This window comes from Genypterus blacodes, unplaced genomic scaffold (genome assembly GCF_046128005.1).
Source record: "Genypterus blacodes isolate CSIRO-AG114 ecotype Tasmania unplaced genomic scaffold, CSIRO-AGI_Gbla_v1 ptg000227l_1, whole genome shotgun sequence".
Classification (NCBI taxonomy): Eukaryota; Metazoa; Chordata; class Actinopteri; order Ophidiiformes; family Ophidiidae; genus Genypterus; species Genypterus blacodes.
The window spans coordinates 1-19,015 of record NW_027467025.1 but is presented as its reverse complement, the minus strand read 5'-3'; the positions used below and the strand labels follow the sequence as shown (position 1 = coordinate 19,015).

Below are 19,015 nucleotides of genomic sequence, written 5' to 3'. Positions count from 1 at the left end.
CTCCCGGTTGAGTGTTGTGGTTTTGTCCCGAGTGTAACCAACAAATGGAGAGTTGCTGTCATTTGAATTTTTAACCAGCAGTTAAAATTTAGTTATTTCTCTTTTGTTAAGACAGGAGCCAGGTTTGCCTCATGTTCAGTGCACTAGATGTGATCTTGGCTCATTATTGACTTAAAATTTTATGTTGGATAAAAGAAAGCATCCTCACTGAGCATTAAGTGGATTGAGACTGAGATGCTCGTTACCCGGTGACCAGAGCTACTTCTCCACGGTGCCTTTCTCTCCTGTAAGGCAACACTCGGGGCACACACGGCCAGGCTCCAGAGGGACGGGTGACAGAGCGGAAGGGTTGCTCCTGTATCCTGAATCCTCCTCAGAACAACACAACCGGGAGTCGATCGAGAGCGGAGGTCTTCATCACCAAGAAACCCCCCTCCCTCCATTGGTGCGGACATCATGGCCCAGGCGAACATCTCCGTGACGGAGAGTCAGTTTCGGTGTCCCATCTGCCTGGACATCCTGAAGGACCCGGTGTCCATCTCCTGCGGACACACCTACTGCATGGTGTGCATCAACGACTACTGGGACCAGGCGGACACGGGCCAGTTCAGCTGCCCCCAGTGCCGGGAGACGTTCAGCCCGCGGCCGGTGCTGCGGCGAAACACGGTCCTCGCCGAGATTGTCGACAAACTCAAGCTGAGCGAGACGTCGTCCTCCTCCCCGCCGGAGCTCTACCTGGGAGGGGTAGGCGAGGTGCCCTGCGACTTCTGCCCGGCGGAGAGCAAGCTGAGGGCGTTCAAGTCCTGCCTGGTCTGCCTGGCGTCCTTCTGCGAGCTCCACGTCCTGCCGCACCGGGAGGTCGGCACGCTGCGGCGGCACAAGCTCGTCGACGCGGTGGAGAGCCTGGCGGAGCGGCTGTGCGCCCAGCACCGCCTGGGTCTGGAGCCCGTGGGTGGCGGGTCCGAGGCGGAGGCCGGGCTGGAGTGGAGCGGGGACTGCCCGCTGTGCGAGGCCGACCGGGAGGAGCTGCACCACGTGGACGCCCAGAGGAACAGCAGACAGGTAGAGCGACAGGAGACAGGCAGAGCGACTGGTGACAGGTAGAGCAACTGGTGACAGGCAGAGCGACAGGTTACAGGCAGAGCGACAGGAGACATGTAGAGCGACAGGAGACAGGAAGAGCGACAGCAGACAAGTAGGGCAACTGGTGACAGGTAGAGGAGCAGCAGACAGGTAGAGCATCAGGAGACAGGTAGATTGATTGACACTCTGATTGACCTGAGCAGTGAAGCTTGTAGGCTCAGTGAGTGATGAAAGCTGTCTGTAATCCTCAGCCAGCATGTGTGTGTGTGTGTGTGTGAATGTGGCGACCATGTTGGATGGCTCAGTGTGTTGTTGTTGTTACTAATCCACTTGATCTAAACAAACATCATGACACTGGACCACAGGGACGGAACTGAACGGGGTGAGATTTGACTCGTCTCCCTCTCTCCTGTGCTGCCTGAGACTCTTGTGAGCCTGCGTGACCTTTGACCTCCAGCTCACTGGCAGTTTAAAGTGTGAACCTCAATCAACATCCAATACAAAAGCATTATGAAAACATTGGAGACAGGAGACAGCATTGGTTTGATCCATCAAGCGTCCAGACTCTGTAGCTCCAATCAGAATCCAATCACACACATCTTTAGTCTGATGAACAGGGTTTGCAATCAATCACTAAATCTAAAGAGAAAGTAATCAGAGCAGCTCCTCCTGTGACCATCCCTCCCCTGTACATCTCTGTCTCACTGTCTGTCTGTCTGTCTGCCAGCTCCAGCTCAAGGAGTCCCAGAGGCTGGTTCAGGGGAGGATCCGGTTTGGAGAGAGAGAGCTGGAGGAGTTCCAGCAAAGCCTGGAGTCCCTCAAGGTGTCACACACACACACACACACACACACACACACACACACACACACACACACACACACACACACACACACACACACACACACACACACACACACACAGCGTGCCTTAGAATAGCTGCTGTATCAGTTTCCATTGGCACAACGGTTTGAGGCTCGGTTTCTTCGGCTCCTTTGGTCTTCCAGAAGCCTCCTCTTCCTCCTCCTTCACCTCCATTCATCTCACCAACCTTCATGCAGACAGAGCAACTGATAGAGTGCCTGACACGTCACGACACTGACACTCAGATATCGCTCCTCAGGCGGCCATGTTGTGTGATTGGTATGATGATGATGGTGATGAAGATGAAGCGCTGTGCTGTGTTCCTCAGGTGTCTGCCTCAGCTGTCCTGGAGGACAGTGAAGCCGTGTTTGCTGACATCGCTCTGCGCCTGGAGAAAACCAAGGCAGAGGTGAGGAGGAAAGTTGTCTAGGCTTGAGTCCCACTTTCATGCTACGCTTGGCTATAAGAGAAGAAACCTGTGTGGCGTAGGTTCGAACCCGGCTGGAGGCCAAGGAGAAAGCGGTGGTGGGGCGCGCAGAGCGAGACATAGAAGTGCTGGAGAAAGACCTGGAGGAGCTGAGGACCAGAAACCAGGACATTGGTCAGCTCCTGCAAAGCGAGGACAACGCCCATTTCTTTCAGGTGAGGAGGAGGAAAGAGGGAGGAAGGAGGACGAGGTAATAGGAAGCGAGAGGGAGGAGACACAGAAAGAGAGGCAAGAGATCCTCAAGATCAAATCCAAGAATCTTGAATGAAGGTTTACTTTAGTACTCTGCTGCATTCTCCTTCAAGGATCACCAAGATCTGTTGGCTGGATCTGATGGGATCCCTCAGCACACGCACACGCAGGTTGTAGGGCTTGAGGCCCAGCTTGAGATTGGGTTTTATAGGGGGTGTGTGTGAGCTCAGAAGCTTTCCTACATCTTGGGACAAACAAAGAGGCAAGCTACTGTTTACTTCTTCTCTTCTAGCATTAAGAATTCCGCTAAATCCCTCAATTTCCTCCCTTGCTTTGAGGGATGTTGTTGATAAATGGTTTATCTCTTAATCACTGTTCTTCGGTCATGTATTGCTTTACTCTTACATCTTTATTGAGCCGAGAAGACAACAGATCAATGTTCCTCATTTCTTTAGTTATAGTTTAAGTATTAATTTGTTCATTTTGTTTAATGGAGTAGGTGAGAGCCACTATCTTAAGTTCAAAGCTTTGTTTGTGTTGTATCAGGGGAAGAGTGTCACTGTGTGCGGTGCAGTACCGCCCCCCTCCTGTAGGGGTTCTACAGGCTCTGTTTGAGCCACAATGTGACGGGATGTAATGGCAGGCGCTGGCCCCTAGGAGCGCTTAACGATGAATCCATCTTTGATAAATTATTGTTATGGTACTCAAGCTTACATGTGTGTGTCTGACACACACGTGTGGCAGCACACACACACATCTTTGGCAGAGTGGGAATGATGTCACACACAGGAGTTTGCTTGGTTCTGTAGTGAATTTGAGGCCTTTGCACCTGTTGCATGAGATACTTTATGGGTGCCATGTGAACACACCGGAGAGCTTATTGACACAGACAAACACCAGCGATGATGAGGGAGGATGAAGGAGCGAAGAGGATGAGTCAGCTCTGACTGGCGGAAAAAAGCTGCACCCGTTTTTTTTTTTTTTTAATTCAATGGAAGTAGAAATGGAGGCAGAAGCTGCTGCACCAAGCTTTATTTTCCACTCCTCTTCCTCCTCCTCCTCCCCAGGCTGCGCCCCTGCTCTGCATGCCTCTCGTCATCAGTCGGCCCTCCAGGGCCCTCAGCCTGCCCACGGAGACCTTCAGCACCGGCAGGAAAGCCCTGTGCCACCTCCGCAGCCGCATGGAGGAGCTCTGCCGGGAGGAGGTGGACAAGATCAGCCGCTCAGGTACGCCAGCAGGTTCAAACGATGTTTAGAGACTCCGGCTACAGAAGCTGATCACATATCCACACACGCACACGCACACACGCACAGGCTCAGTGCTCAGTTTCACCTGCACGTTATCATTTCTTTTCCAGTCAATGAGAACTACGTGCCTGGTGGCGAGTGCGTAAAAGGTAAGCAGGAGAAACCCGATACACACACACACACACACACACACACACACACACGGCCCTGGGCTACATTGTCAGGTCTGAGGTGACCCATTTTACCTGGCTGCAGGTTTGGACATCACATCCAACACTGCGGAGGACAGCACAGGTGTTCATTATTGATGCGGAGGACGAACGGACTCGTGTCTGATCCAACGCATCCTGGCTCACCTCCACTTCTGATCTGAGCTCATCGCTCGCAGGGAAATGATCCAATTCAGGGCTTCGCCTCTCAGAAAACAGAACTGGTTTCAATTAACCGCTCAAGGGCCTTTGGAAAAACACAACTTTAAAGCTGGCAGTGGAAGCTGGAGGAGTGGAAGAGCGTGGAGGGCGTGACGTGTCTGGGTCTCCTCGAGCGTAATCCTATACAGGCCGTGTATAAATGCCTCCTGTCTCATGTGGGAGTAAAGTTGCCCCCCCATCAGATCCTATCTCCTTCCACCCCGACTGATCACAGACCGATCAGGGGTCGACGGTTTACGTGGCATTGAAAACGTTGTCTGCTTTTTCAGATGTTGTGTAAACTCAAAGTAACAAACCTACATGGACCTATCACGTTTGTGTGTGTGTGTGTGTATGTGTGTGTGTGTGCGCTCATGTGCTCTTGTATGTCTAAATGGCAGGATGAACCATCTCATGTTTTGTTTTATTTTATGACCTCAACATGGACTAAAGGACTGAACTGCTTCTTCCTCTTCTTCTGTGGTTCTTCTACGCAGCTGCACCGGCGTCCTTCCCGCTCTCCTCCTTGTCTCTGCAAGCTGCTGACCAGAGGATGAGGGCAGCTTTCCTCAAGTGTAAGCCCCACACACTCATTCACTCAACACACATTCTGACCTGCTCTGTATCGCTTCTCGTCTTTCCGATGCATTCAGTGTGATCGTCCTCCGTGTCATGTGGCTCGGCCTTCCCTTTTGCTTCCCGTCCATTTTGCTTTCTTCCCTCTACGCTTTGACAATAATGAGCATAATCGATGATGGGAAACCCGAGAGCCCGGGCCTGGATCCTCATCAATCATGGATGGCGATGGTGCTGTATTTCTTATATCCACGTCTATCATTAAGACCGATGTCGTGCCGCCGCCGAAACAAGTGAGCCCACAGAGTGGCGGCCTGCCAGCACCTTGTTAAACATCAATAAATCATCATGATTAAGCCCGGTTATGTCATTTATCCTCACCACGCCAAAATGTCAACCATGATGCGTTGACCAACGCTCCAGCAAATGTTTATTGAGTTCGGCAACCCAAGATAGAGACAGGAAAGAAATACGTGATGGGATTTGATCCAACGTGAGCATTTATATGTGCAAGCTCACGTTGGGTGATCACTGAGAAGGTCGAATCATTTCACCCCCCCCTTCCTGTCCATCTTTCTACAGATTCCTGCCATCTCTCCCTGGATCCTGACACAGCCCACCCGACCCTCGTCCTGTTGCAAGGCTCCCAGGGCGCCCACTGTGGCGAAGAGCCTCAGTCCTACCCCCCGCACCCCCAGCGCTTCGACTCGGTGGCCCAGGTGCTGTGCAGGGAGGGCCAGTTTGGCGGTGCCAGCTACTGGGAGGTGGAATGGCGAGGTGGGGGTTGGGTGGACATCGGCATCACGTACCGCGGCATCGGACGCAAGGGGGGTGGAAAGCCGTGCTTGCTGGGGCGCAACGAGAACTCCTGGCGTCTAAGGTGTACGCACGCTGGCTATGCCGCCTGGCACGACAACCGCAAGACCACGGTGGCTGCGCCGCCCTGCCCCAGGATCGGTGTGTTCGTGGATCGGCAGAAAGGGGCGCTGTCTTTCTACAGCGTGTCAGACATGTTGATGCTGCTGCACACCTTCAGCTGCCCTTTTACGCAGCCTCTGTACCCGGCCTTCCGCCTGGACCTGGACTCCACCCTGCTCATTTGCCCCCCAGAGGGCGGGAATGGTAACCCACACTAACCTCGGTATGGAATGGCGACCAGTGAGAGGCGCTCCATACTATGCTATTTCAAATCCCTTTAAGATCTGCTGAAAGGTTCTGATGTTAAGTGTAATCTCTGGGTTTGTCTAAGCTTTTAATAACACGTCACACATATCCTGTAGTCATTCCCGACATGAAGCCTGCCTAACCTGTGGCAGCAGAACAAAGAGAAAGTAATAACAGCTGTGATCTCAGCGGCCTCCAGCATCGCCATGTTGGCTCATGCTGGTCCTAATCTGACTTTGTCCCGCGGCTCAAAAAGGTTTGACTCCTGGATTTACTCTCTAATCCTTCAGATACACACAAAGTACACAGGCAAGTATGCGAAGGATGTCGTGCGTGAAGTTGAAGTACATGGAGGCCATTCCTAGGGACGTCACCTTCTCTTTAGCATACATCCCAGAATATGTCCCATTTTCTTCATTGGGGTTCTTCTATTGGTAACCTGGATGAAGCCTTTGGGGCCCAAAATGTTTCCGTACACGCCAAACGAGTGTTGTGCTTGAATCTTGCTTGAATCAAATTGGTATCATAGAGGTCTAGGGTCACCCTGCAACATAATCAGGTGTTGGCCCCCTGAAGTGAATGACCTGCCATACTGTAGCTCTGCTTGTCCTAGCATATGGTCCCTGTCTCTCTGTTTTCACGGTGCTACTCCAGAAGACCGAGCACTGTGCGAGCCGCTCCTTCACACCAAAGAGACCAAGTCAGCTTGTTAGGTCAGATAGTAACCTTATTTATGTATTAGTATTTTATTATATATAGAAATACATACAAAGTCATGTGGATTTCAGCAACGGTACGCAATACTGTAGGCCAGTGGTTCCCAAAGTCCCATAGGGGGCGCAGAGCTATTGCACTTGTTTGTCAACAATTGTGTTTCTACTGTAGCTTTGCTCTGGTAACATGATTTCATCGATGTAACGGTCCCGTTCGCCCCCTGGAAGGTTCGCCTCACCTCTGTTGCGTCTCATCTACCCCAGCGATTGATCATCTATCTGTAAACACGGAGATCCTTACGGCAGGCACTGTGCCGGATTAACCCTGATTTGAACCCCAGTTCCCTGACTGCTCTCAATGTGCGATTATTCTGCTGATTACTGCTTCCTTTGTGCTACCATGGCGATTCACATACACAACAACTTTATCTAAACAATGGATCACGTAAACAACAACTTTTCTTTGAAGCTACAATATATGACTATGAATTAAAAACATGTTATGGAATTGCTGAAATCCTCATTAAATACTTCATTCTTTACATTGAGTGGTCCCTCTGGCGCCTCCTGCTGATGTGATCTGATTGAGAGACGCCACCAATCACGACAAGGGCTGTTACTACCAACACTACGCAAAGTGGCAGACTAGCTTTAACACTCTTGGCCATAAAGTGCATTATTCCATGAGATGTAGCATGAACAGGACTTTAAAACACTAAATCTCTTTGTCGCATTTTCTGCTCAGCCTTCACGACGGTGTGTGTGTCTCTTGTTCAATCACGTGCTGTATGTGTGTGTTGTTTTTGTTTCCACATTCACATACAATAAATCCACGGTGATTTGAACTTTTGGTCTCTATTTTCTGTTGTGAACTGTGAATGAACAATAAGCCGTCAGCCCAGCGGCGCTGTTAGCATTCACCCTGGCTGGCTAAGGTGCTTAGAGAGTGTGTACCCACTGAGTGTTCGGAAGGATGCTGGTTCATCGCTTATAATATTTACACTTTTTTAGTTATGGAAACCTCCCAGGAGGTACAAGTGGAGATGGCGTTTGAGTTGAAATACAAATAAAAAAGTAGAAACAAGGGTGGAGTCAGACTAACACGGTTATTAAATGTATTTCAGACTTGTTTGGTTGTTTTTTTTGTTGTTTTTTGGTCGTTATTCTCATCAGTAGGTTGTAGAAGCTCATCAGAATTATAACTTGCAACTTTTACTGTAAGGGGGGCATGAGTTTGTCCGCTTCTTTTACCAAACATTGACGTCATAAGCAACACAACTTTTGTGTCGTGACGGCATAAAAAGTCAGAATTCATGTTTGGTGTGAGTGATTAGTTAATTACAACATCAACAGAGTTGAATATTATTGTGGTTTAATTGTTTTAGTCTTTACTCACTTCTTCCTGTTTCATGTAATTGTGAACTAAGTTGTATTTTTCCTGTTAACTCTCTGAATACTCGGTGATGATGTTTGTTGTTGTCTTTGTTATTGTTATTTACGCCTCTGTGTGTATTGCGTTTTTCTGCCTCTCAGACAAAACTCAGGGATCATGACTCAGCGGCTTCACGTGACTCCGGTGAACATAAACAGACGTCACATGACCGTCGTGCATGTTTCTAACATGGCGGCCGTGTGGGCTCTGCTGGCCGCGGCTCTGCTTCTCTCTTCCACGGAGGTTTCCGGCTTTCCGCTCGGCCACGACACGGACACCTGCGGCTACAAGGTCCGAATCGGAGAATCGGAGATAGGTCCCGGTTTAGCCCTTTGACACTCGGGGCGACCGGGAAATGAGACTTTAGAGCCGCTTTCATTTTCATTTTCTTCTTCTTCATTTTCTTCTTCTCCATTTTCTCCATTTTCTTCTTCTTCTTCTTCTTCTTCTTCTTCTTCTTCTTCTTCTTCTTCTTCTTCTTCTTCTTCTTCTTCTTCTTCTTCTTCTTCTTCTTCTTCTTCTTCTTCTTCTTCTTCTTCTTCTTCTTCTTCTTCTTCTTCTTCTTCTTCTTCTAGTGTTCGCAGTGAAACAGACCTTAACTGTTGTGTGTGTGTGTGTGTGTGTGTGTGTGTGTGTGTGTGTGTGTGTGTGTGTGTGTAGTCATGTCATGCCACGAAGTCCAACATGCTGAATGTCCACCTGGTCCCTCACACACACGATGATGTCGGCTGGCTCAAGACTGTGGACCAGTACTACTATGGAGGTTAGACACACACACACACACACACACACACACTCTTTAGCCTCAGCCCTATGACATCATGGTCATCAGCTTGGTTTCTCTCCTGAAGCTCCCTGAGGCTCTAAACCTCTAAACCTCACATAAACACACAACGCAGAAGAGAAATGGAACCCAGCCCGTCTGGTTTTTATGAGCTAGCAGCGTTTTGATCTTCTGCTGATCTCTGAATACGCCGTAGAAACAGGAAGTAACTCTCTCACCTACGTAGATTGTGCAGTGTTGTCAGGGAGACGGGGCTAAAGTCCAGTTTCATCGCTAAGGTCATGAAACGCATTCAGTGTTGACGTGAGGGTCGGGAGCTTCAGTCTGAGGAGTATGGAGGTCGTTGCCATCTTAACGCTGGAGCAACAGAAGTCAGCGTGTGTTTATGAGACGTGGGCCTGCCTGACCAGACGCATCGCCTGTTTACAGACCGCAACGACATCCAGCACGCCGGCGTTCAGTACATCCTGGACTCGGTGGTGGATCAGCTGGTGAGGGATCCTGACCGGAGGTTCATCTACGTGGAGACGTCCTTCTTCTACCGCTGGTGGAAGCAGCAGGACGCCGCCATGCAGCAGACGGTCAGACAGCTGGTGAATGAAGGTAGGAGCCACAGATGTAGCTTCATGGCGGCCTTGTGAGGATGCAGGATGTTGCTCTGTGATGAGGGTGAAGCCGCCCTGGTTTCAGGATGGCTTCAGACTCATAGATAACTAAAAGGTCGCCATAGAAACGAGCACAACCGCTGCCTGTTTCACCTCAATTGACTGATCCACAACACGGAAAAGTCTTGGAATACTGTTTGTTGAACAGGGTGACATGTTTCTGTGTCTATAATCCTTCACTCCGAAGTCTTCACTAAGCACTTCACTCTTCTTCTTCTTCTTCTTCGTCATCTTCCTCTTCCAGGCCGTCTGGAGTTTGTGAATGGCGGCTGGTGTATGAGCGACGAGGCCACCACGCATTACAGCGCCGTCATCGACCAGATGACCATGGGCCTCAGGTTCCTCAACGACACGTTCGGGGCGTGCGGTCGCCCCCGGGTCGCCTGGCACATCGACCCCTTCGGCCACGCCCGCGAGCACGCCTCCATGTTCGCACAGGTACGCACAGATCGGACCGGAAGCTGCGCTGTAGGCTGCACACACACACACACACACACACACACACACACACACACACACACACACACACACACACACACACACACACACACACACACACACACACACACACACACACACACACACACACACACACCTCAACTCTCTGTCTCACTCACTCACTCACTCACTCTCGGTCTCTCTGTCTCACTAACTGTCTCTGTCTCACTCTCTGTCTCACTCTCCGTCTCACTCTCTGTCTCACTCACTCACTCACTCTCTGTCTCACTCACTCACTCTCTGTCTCTCTGTCTCACTCACTCACTCACTCTCTCTCTCACTCACTCACTCACTCACTCACTCACTCTCTGTCTCACTCACTGACTCACTCACTCTCTGTCTCACTCACTCACTCTCTGTCTCACTCACTCACTCTCTGTCTCTCTGTCTCACTCACTCACTCTCTCTCTCACTCACTCACTCACTCACTCACTCTCTGTCTCACTCACTGTCTCACTCACTCACTCACTCGCTCGCTCTCTGTCTCTCTCTCTCACTCACTCACTCACTCTCTGTCTCACTCACTGACTCACTCACTCTCTGTCTCACTCACTCACTCACTCTCTGTCTCACTCACTCACTCACTCTCTGTCTCACTCACTCACTCTCTGTCTCACTCACTCACTCACTCACTCTCTGTCTCTCTGTCTCACTCACTCACTCTCTGTCTCTCTGTCTCACTCGCTCGCTCCCTGTCTCTCTGTCTCACTCACTCTCTCTCTGTCTCACTCACTCACTCACTCACTCACTCACTCACTCTCTGTCTCTCTGTCTCACTCTCTGTCTCTCTCTCTCTCTCACTCGCTCACTCTGTTCAAGCCTTTCAGTAAGGTGGAGTGTGGTTCTGTCACTGAGGTGTGAAGAGGCTGCAGTGAGGTTTGTGTTTCATCAGTTGTCACTCCTTGTCCGTGTCTGAAGTCTCGTTCGGTGACTTTGCTGTATCGCCACAAAGCCTTGCAGTGACATCATCTTTAGGCCGTTAGCAGGTTGCTCATTTGGTCTGGTGCGTTGCTGAGCTGGAGGCAAACTGTTGCCGGTATCTTTGGTTTGCAGATGGGATACGACGGCTTCTTCTTCGGCCGTCTGGACTATCAGGACCGAGCTCGCAGGATGGGAGAGGTGCAGCAGGAGTTCCTGTGGAGAGCGTCTGACAGCCTCCCGCCCCCGCTGGCCGACCTGTTCACCGGTAATGACCCCGCCCCCTAACGCTAACAGACGCTTAAACACAAACTCCCTATTCCCTTGCAGTTTTTGACCTTTGCCCCCCCGCAGGTATCCTACCCAATGGGTACAACCCCCCCACTGGCTTCTGCTGGGACCAGTCCTGTGATGACCCCCCCATCAGAGACGACCCCGACCTGGAGGACTATAATGTGGAGGATGTGGTGAAACGCTTCCTTGCAATTGCTACGAATCAGGTCACACACACACACACACACACACACACACACACACACACACACACACACACACACACACACACACACACACACACACACACACACACACACACACTAGCCGTCGTCATCATCATCATCATCGGCTGCAAAAATCCTGTGACTCTTCCAGGCGTTGGTGTATAAGACCAACCACATCATCATGACCATGGGCTCAGACTTCCAGTATGAGAACGCCAACCTGTGGTACAAGAACCTGGACAAGCTGATCCGCTACGTCAACGCTCAGCAGGCCCAGGGCCGTAAGGTCAACCTGCTCTACTCCACCCCCTCCTGCTACCTGCAGGAGCTGCACCGAGCCAACCTCACATGGTAGGAGGACGTCTACGCCGCCATGGTCGCAGCACTTACAGCCTTTGTCTCTTTGCCATCTTTTCTTTCTGACTCTTGATGTTTTTGCGTCAGGGAGTTGAAGAGCGATGATTTCTTCCCCTACGCGGACGCCCCTCACGATTTCTGGACGGGCTACTTCAGCAGCCGACCGGCGTTGAAGCGATACGTGAGGCTCAGCAACAGCAACCTGCAGGTGGCCTGAGGTTCCCTCCTTGTCCGCACACACACACGCTGCCTCTCCCTTTCTCTAACAACGCGCGTGTACGGAAGCCAGCGACCTCAAAGTGGAGACTTTCATCTGAACGTGGGCCTTCAGATAGAAGGCCTAGAAAAGAGAGAGAGATGTAAACTCATACTGAGGTCTTCTCTGTCGTCTGAAGTCTCGCTTCTGTAAAGTTATAAAGTCTTATTTGGAGAAAACCTCCGTTTGATTGTTATTTAATGATTTGAAGGAGCCGTGTTTGTCTTCACTCGCCCTCATCTTCATCACACAGCCCAACATAAACCTTCCACTTCAACCTTTACGATATGAGAGTGTGCCGTTGTGTTGTGTTGTGTTGCTTCCTCTCTGGCCGTGTTGTGTTCCGCTCTCTGGTTCTGACGCTCTGGGTTCCGCTTTCATTCAGACGTGTAACCAGCTGGAGGTGCTGGGTGGGCGGGGCTCCAGGGAAGGACCCTTTGGCCACGGCGACAGCGACACCATGAGTGAGATTTGTTTTCATTCCCTCACTGGCTCAGGCCACAGTGTCTCCCTCTAGTGGTCAGCTACGAAGAGAACATGATCAGGGATGTCATGTTTGTTTGTATTGATGTGTGTCGTGAAGTATTCAGCCGCTGCACTCTGATTGGCAGGGAAAGCCGTGGCCGTGGCTCAGCACCACGACGCCGTGTCGGGCACCGAGAAGCAACACGTGGCCAACGACTACGCCAGGAGGTTGGCTCACGGCTGGCAACGATGTCAGGTAGGTAAAGCTTTAATGTTTTCACTCACTATGCACACGGGCGCTACAACAGTGGGATCATTATTGGTGTCCATTGCTTTGATAAAGCTGCTTTTTATGGCGAAGGTGTTGAGGCACTTCCTCTTCTCTCCCTCAGGCGTTGGTGAGCAACAGCCTGGCTGCTCTCAGCGGCTCCACAGCCCAGAGGTTCTACTGCGACAACCTCAACATCAGTGTGTGTCCTCTGTCCGAGACCAGCAAGAAGGTCACACACACACACACACACACACACACACACGCACACACACACACACACACACACACACACACACACACACACACACACACACACACACACACACACACACACACACACACACACACACGCCTGCTGTGACAGGTAAGAACAGCTGTTGGGCGATGTTGACTGTTGTTCTGTCTGCGTGTCTCAGTTCTCGGTGAACGTGTACAACCCTCTGGCTCGGCCCGTCAGCTGGCCGGTCCGGCTGCCGGTGAACGGGACAGATTACACCGTTTCGGACGCCAAGGGCAAGTCTGTAGACTGCAAGGTTAGTGTGTGGGGCAAGAGGGAATCTGTGACGAGCGCCTCAGTGACCCAGACCTGATGGAGGAAGAGCTTCAGAGCGTTCCTCTGCTTCTGTCTCAGGTGGTCCCGGTGTCCGGAGCCACCCGGGAGGTGAGGAGGGGCCGTGGCTTCGCCCTCAACGAGCTGGTGTTCCAGGTTCAGGCTCCTCCGCTGGGCTACAGCACCTTCACCGTGTCGCTGCTTCAGAGCGGAGCCCGGCCGGCCGCCACACGGAGCCGCACGCCCGCCGCCATACAGAATAAGGTCACGCCCACTTCCTGTGTCTCGTCCTGCTGCTCTTTGTTGTTGTTTTTTTATCTCACCTCTTTGTATTTGCTGTTTTATGTAATATAGGTGTGTGTGTGTGTGTGTGTGTGTGTGTGTGTGTGTGTTCGTTCTCTTTCTCTTTCTCCAGTTCCTGCGAGTGACCTTTGACCCAGACACAGGCCTGTTGAGCAGCCTGAGCAACCTGGAGACCAAACAGACCATCAAGCTGACTCAGAACTTCTACTGGTGAGTGTCTCAACAGATGCACCTTTGTTTGACACACACACACACACACACACACACACACACACACACACACACACACACACACACACACATGCGTGTCCTTCTCACACTCGGGGTCCCACCTGCTGTGTGTGTGTGTGTGTGTGTGTGGTTGCAGGTATAATGCCAGTGACGGCAACAACTGTGAGAGCAACCAGCCTTCAGGAGCCTACATCTTCAGACCTAACTCCTCCACGCCCTTCATCATCAGCAGGACGGCTCAGACGCAGACCATTCAGGTAAAGACCCAGCCCTTCTTACCACCACCAAGGAGGATATGCGGTTAACCGATTCACCGTCCCGGCCACAGAGCCTGACGTGTTTCTCTACCTTTGATAGTACAAAGTGTTTCCTCCTCTTCCTCCTCAGACGTCGGTGGTGCAGGAGGTGAGGCAGTATTTCTCTCCCTGGGTGTCTCAGGTGGTTCGTCTCTATAGCGACAGCAGAGCTCTGGAGCTGGAGTGGACCGTGGGCCCGGTGCCCGTCCAGTGAGTGACACTGCTGATCCTGAGCTGTGTACAGTGAGCCTGTTTTCACCCAGGCAGCATGAGGCGCAGCACTGAGACAGGCGCTCTGTCGTCTCACTACTGCCACCTGATGGTAGCGGGAAGTAATAACACGCAGGGTGGCAAACTACAACTCCCAGAATACCGTGACACTCGCTGACACTCACCCATTCTTCTCTGCTGCGTCTCCACGGTGACGGGCGGTCGCTGATGCGTTTGTCTGCCGTCTCTTCCTTAGTGACGACCTGGGGAAGGAGGTGATCACTCGCTTGGACACCAGCATCAAATCTGACGGGGTTTTCTACACAGACTCCAACGGCAGGGAGGTGCTGGAGAGAAAGTAAGCAACCGGCCCGGCCGGCGGGGGGGTGGACGAGTGACGAGTGGAGCAGCGTAACGTTCATTTATCTCACACCGCGTCTGTCACCGCGTCTCGCAGGAAAGACTTCCGGCCCACGTGGAACCTCAGACAGTCAGAGCCGATTGCGGGAAACTACTATCCCATCAACTCCCGTGCTTACATCAAGGTGTGTGTGTGTGTGTGTGTGTGTGTGTGTGTGTGTGTGTGTGTGTGTGTGTGTGTGTGTGTGTGTGTGTGTGTGTGTGTGTGTGTGTGTGTGTGTGTGTGTGTGTGTGTGTGTGTGTGTGTGTGTGTGATAACTTTTGTCTCATGTGTTAGGATGAGATGGACCAACTCACTGTAGTGACTGATCGCTCACAAGGAGGTAGCAGCATCCAGAATGGATCTTTGGAGATCATGGTAAAACACCCTGTCTGTCTCACTCACTCGCTCCCTGTCTCACTCTCTCTCTGTCTCACTCACTCTCTGTCACACTCTCTGTCTCACTCACTCACTCTCTGTCTCACACTCTGTCTCACTCACTCACTCTCTGTCTCACTGTCTCACTCACTCTCTGTCACACTCTCTGTCTCACTCACTCACTCTCTGTCTCACTCACTCACTCTCTGTGTCACACTCTCTGTCTCACTCTCTGTCACACTCTCTGTCTCACTCACTCACCCTCTGTCACACTCTCTGTCTCACTCACTCATTCTCTGTCTCACTCACTCTCTGTCTCATTCTCTGTCTCACTCTCTGTCTCACTCACCCACTCTCTGTCTCACTCTCCCTCACTCACTCACTCTCTGTCTCACTCACCCTCTCCCTGCCTCACTCACTCACTCACTCTCCTTCATCCTCAGCTTCACCGCCGCCTGCTGTATGATGACGTCCGCGGCGTGGCCGAGCCCCTGAACGAGACCTCGGACATCTTCCCGCGGGGCCTGGTGGTCCGTGGCCGCCTCCTGCTCACCCTGGAGCGTCCGCCTGCCGCCGCCGCCACGCACCGCCCCCTGGCACAGGAGGCGGTACTGCAGCCGCTCCTGACGTTCACCGACGGAGAGCTTCACCCCAACGCTCGACTGGAGGTGCGGCCTCTCGTCTCATTCACTGGGACGGCGACGTTTGCGTGAATTGAAACAATATAAAAGTTGCAAATTCCAAAATGTCCTAATAACTTCCTTTGTCTTCCTCTCTGTAGTTCTCTGGGCTCCAGGCTGCACTGCCCCCTGCTGTCCATCTGCTGACACTGAGCCAGTGGGACGAAGACTCTGTGCTGCTGCGTCTGGAGCATCAGTTTCAGAGCTGGGAGAGCAAACTGCACGCACAACCGGTCACTGTCAACCTGCAGGTCAGGCTCTCACTCGCTCTTGTTCTCACTCTCTCACTCTCACTCACATCTACTCACTATCCCCCCCCCCCCCCCCTCCCGTCTGTGCAGAAGCTGTTTTCCACACTGGAGGTGCTTGGAGTGTCTGAACTGAACCTGTCAGCCAATCAGAGGAAAGAAGACATGAAGCGTTTTGATTGGACGCCGCAGACAGGTATGAACATCCGGTCTTTACTACAGAACACGTGGCAATGTACACAACTCGGGCAGGAGTGTCTCTGAGCAAGGCAGAGATATGTGACAGAGGCAAGGTGGCCGGTGGTTTGGACCAAATCACATCACCATCATTCAGTTTGACCTCTAGTGGGGCAGAACCAACCCGACCCGGTACGCTGAGAATCCCACACATGAACAGCAGCCTGTTGTTGAGCTCATCGTCTCCGTCAGCCACTCGGCAGGAAGCCGCCGCCGCCGCCGCCGCCGGTTACCTGCCAGGCCGTAGCGGCTCATCTGGCCGCGAGCCGAAGGTTATCGGTCTGAATGGAGAAATGGAGAGAAGAGGGCGGGAACTGGAAGCCGCACCTTTCAGAGCGATCAGGGCTCCATTACTGTCCCATTAACTGTAAGGACCATTTCTCTGCAGGGACTAATTAAGTGTGCAAAGTGATAATGAGTCATAAATACAACAAGATGGCTGCTAGCTTTATTGCTAAACTGTTTAACGGCACATTGAGGAGCGCTTGGTGAGACCAGCGGGGGGTGGAGTCTCTTACAGGAGATGTTTGAAGTTCTTATCTTTGCTTCATCGCTCTCATGTTGTGAAATTGCGACACACATCTTCGTCCTTGAAGAAGAAGACGAAGTTTTATTGGGTCAAAATGTGTCCTGCGTGCCCCTCTTACACACACACACACACACACACACACACACACACACACACACACACACACACACACACACACACACACACACATTACAGAGGGGTCAACGTAGGGCAGCCATGAGACGGCGCCCGTGGAGCAGTTATGGGGGTTCTGTACCTTTGCTCAAGGGCACCTCGGCAGTGCCCTGGAGACAAATTGGCTGCCAGTCCGCTTTCTCGGTCCATACGGGACTCGAACCCAAGCTACCCTATGCACTGAGCTACTGCCGCCCCCTTTGAGCTCCACACTGAGGGTTTGACTGGATGTTTGTATGATACCAATCAGGGGAGGTCTTATCTGAACTCTACACTCGTTGTCTCGGCCTGGAAATGTTTTGGAAAAAGATGAAAAGGACTGACCTCGTCTCGAAAAAGTCTTTAGTCCCCCTAAGAATGGGAATCTTGACAAATCTCCATATCATCTCATCATCAACTCAAACTTTCTCTGCCTTTCTAACTTGACCGTTTGCTTCTCTTGGCCGTAGACGAGTGTGAGGTTCTTCACGTTGCATTTCACGCTCACACACACTATTTGCTTTATCATTGTAGTCTTTAAATTGCTTTATGTACGTTTGGTCTAATTGGTGAGTAAACGTGGAACCCCTGATGTGGCGTCTCACCGTTCCTGGTCCTTGCAGGTGGGAAGCCGGCGCTGAGGAGCTCTGAAGGTGGCTCCATATGGGAGGTGACCCTGAGGCCCATGGAGATCCACACCTTCCTCCTCCGGCTCAGGCAGCGACAGCCAATCAGGAGGCCAGACTGAAAATGTCCACTTCACCAAAAATCAAAAGGGTTTTAAAGACTGGACTTTAATCATGAGTTCATACTGAGAGCACATCCATGTCACTATGGTAACGAGCACTATCAAACCTTTCTACTCAGGATTCAGGCAAAATTCATTATTTTACTTCAGGTGGATTCTCTCCAGCCTCTTACTCTTCAGTATCGGCGCCATTTTACAGAGATGATTGATCTCATCTGTGACTGATGAAGCTGCTCTCCATCTGCATTCTGTGCAGTAAGTCACGTTTGTATCTCTGCCTTAGACATGTAAATACTTTTTACAAGGATTCCGTCTGATCTTTAAGCAGCTGATGAACTCATTAAATCTGATTTACAAACAAACGCTTCTTTTGTCCTACTTCTATTTTAATTCATTCTATTTTACCGACGCACAAACATTTTTTTCCGTAGGATGTGTAGGCGCTTGTAAGCTTTCATACCTAGAGCTATTATTCAACCGCTCCTCCTGACGATTTGTCGTTGAGCAAGACACGCAACCCTGTGAAGTCTTGACTGCCTGGAGTAGAACAAAGAGTTCAGAAGAGGAGCAGACGGACTCGACCCTGTGACCAGCTGACGTCTACTCAAACAGGCTCCTCCCTAAGTAGAGGCGCCAACATCACGAGCCCACCATCGTGTGTGTGTGTGTGTGTGTGTGTGTGTGTGTGTGTGTGTGTGTGTGTGTGTGTGTGTGTGTGTGTGTGTGTGTGTGTGTGTGTGTGTGTGTGTGTGTGTGTGTGTGTGTGTGTGTGTGTGTGTGTGTGTGTGTGTGTGTGTGTGTGTGTGTGTGTGTGTGTGTGTGTGTGTGTGTGTGTGTGTGTGTGTGTGTGTGTGTGTGTGTGTAAAAAAGCCAGCGCTCCCTCCAGCTGTTTCACTTCCGTAACGCCAGTAAACAAACATTCACAGTCAGGAAGGCGACTTTCTTATTTATTACTTTGCAACAGAGCTCAAATAGAAAATAAAAAGATTCAGTCCTAAAACATTTGCGCTCTGGGCTCCTGACTGAACGCAGCTCATTCTGCTCTTCATCCACATCTGCATGCCAGAAATATCTTTGAAAAGAAAACTCAAAATAATAACTGAATGGGTGGAGAATCATCCCATCTTCTCTTGCGTCGGATCCTGCTGGTGTGAGTAGGTGCATCTGTCTC

General features: G+C 51.2%; 2 protein-coding genes across 2 annotated transcripts; both read left to right on the top strand.

Moving 5' to 3' along the window:
• The first annotated feature begins 339 nt into the window (after positions 1-339).
• LOC143016392 (E3 ubiquitin/ISG15 ligase TRIM25-like) lies at positions 340-7,778 on the top strand. Its single transcript, XM_076170714.1, has 8 exons — positions 340-1,062; positions 1,811-1,906; positions 2,274-2,354; positions 2,435-2,587; positions 3,692-3,851; positions 3,983-4,021; positions 4,780-4,857; positions 5,441-7,778. Exons 1-8 carry the CDS (start codon positions 457-459, stop codon positions 5,992-5,994), a joined length of 1,767 nt encoding a protein of 588 aa, XP_076026829.1. The 5' UTR covers positions 340-456; the 3' UTR covers positions 5,995-7,778.
• Positions 7,779-8,328: 550 nt separating this feature from the next.
• On the top strand, positions 8,329-18,206 carry man2b1 (mannosidase, alpha, class 2B, member 1). The gene is made up of 23 exons (XM_076170705.1): positions 8,329-8,458; positions 8,828-8,930; positions 9,381-9,554; positions 9,861-10,054; positions 11,168-11,300; positions 11,387-11,532; positions 11,684-11,883; positions 11,977-12,097; positions 12,531-12,609; positions 12,757-12,866; positions 13,003-13,110; positions 13,298-13,414; positions 13,513-13,695; positions 13,847-13,944; positions 14,102-14,222; positions 14,353-14,471; positions 14,728-14,829; positions 14,929-15,016; positions 15,169-15,249; positions 15,693-15,917; positions 16,031-16,180; positions 16,271-16,373; positions 17,720-18,206. The coding sequence occupies exons 1-23, from the start codon at positions 8,333-8,335 to the stop codon at positions 17,842-17,844; spliced, it is 3,006 nt and encodes a 1,001-aa protein (XP_076026820.1). The 5' UTR covers positions 8,329-8,332; the 3' UTR covers positions 17,845-18,206.
• Positions 18,207-19,015: the final 809 nt, after the last annotated feature.

Coding starts and splice junctions, on each gene's coding strand:
- man2b1 (XM_076170705.1), top strand. CDS start 8,333: ATGACCGTCGTGCATGTTTCTAACATGGCGGCCGTGTGGGCTCTGCTG. Junction 14,223..14,352: donor CTCAGACGCAGACCATTCAG/GTAAAGACCCAG, acceptor CTTCCTCCTCAG/ACGTCGGTGGTGCAGGAGGT. Junction 15,250..15,692: donor ATGGATCTTTGGAGATCATG/GTAAAACACCCT, acceptor CTTCATCCTCAG/CTTCACCGCCGCCTGCTGTA.
- LOC143016392 (XM_076170714.1), top strand. CDS start 457: ATGGCCCAGGCGAACATCTCCGTGACGGAGAGTCAGTTTCGGTGTCCC. Junction 2,355..2,434: donor TGGAGAAAACCAAGGCAGAG/GTGAGGAGGAAA, acceptor TGTGTGGCGTAG/GTTCGAACCCGGCTGGAGGC. Junction 2,588..3,691: donor ACAACGCCCATTTCTTTCAG/GTGAGGAGGAGG, acceptor CCTCCTCCCCAG/GCTGCGCCCCTGCTCTGCAT.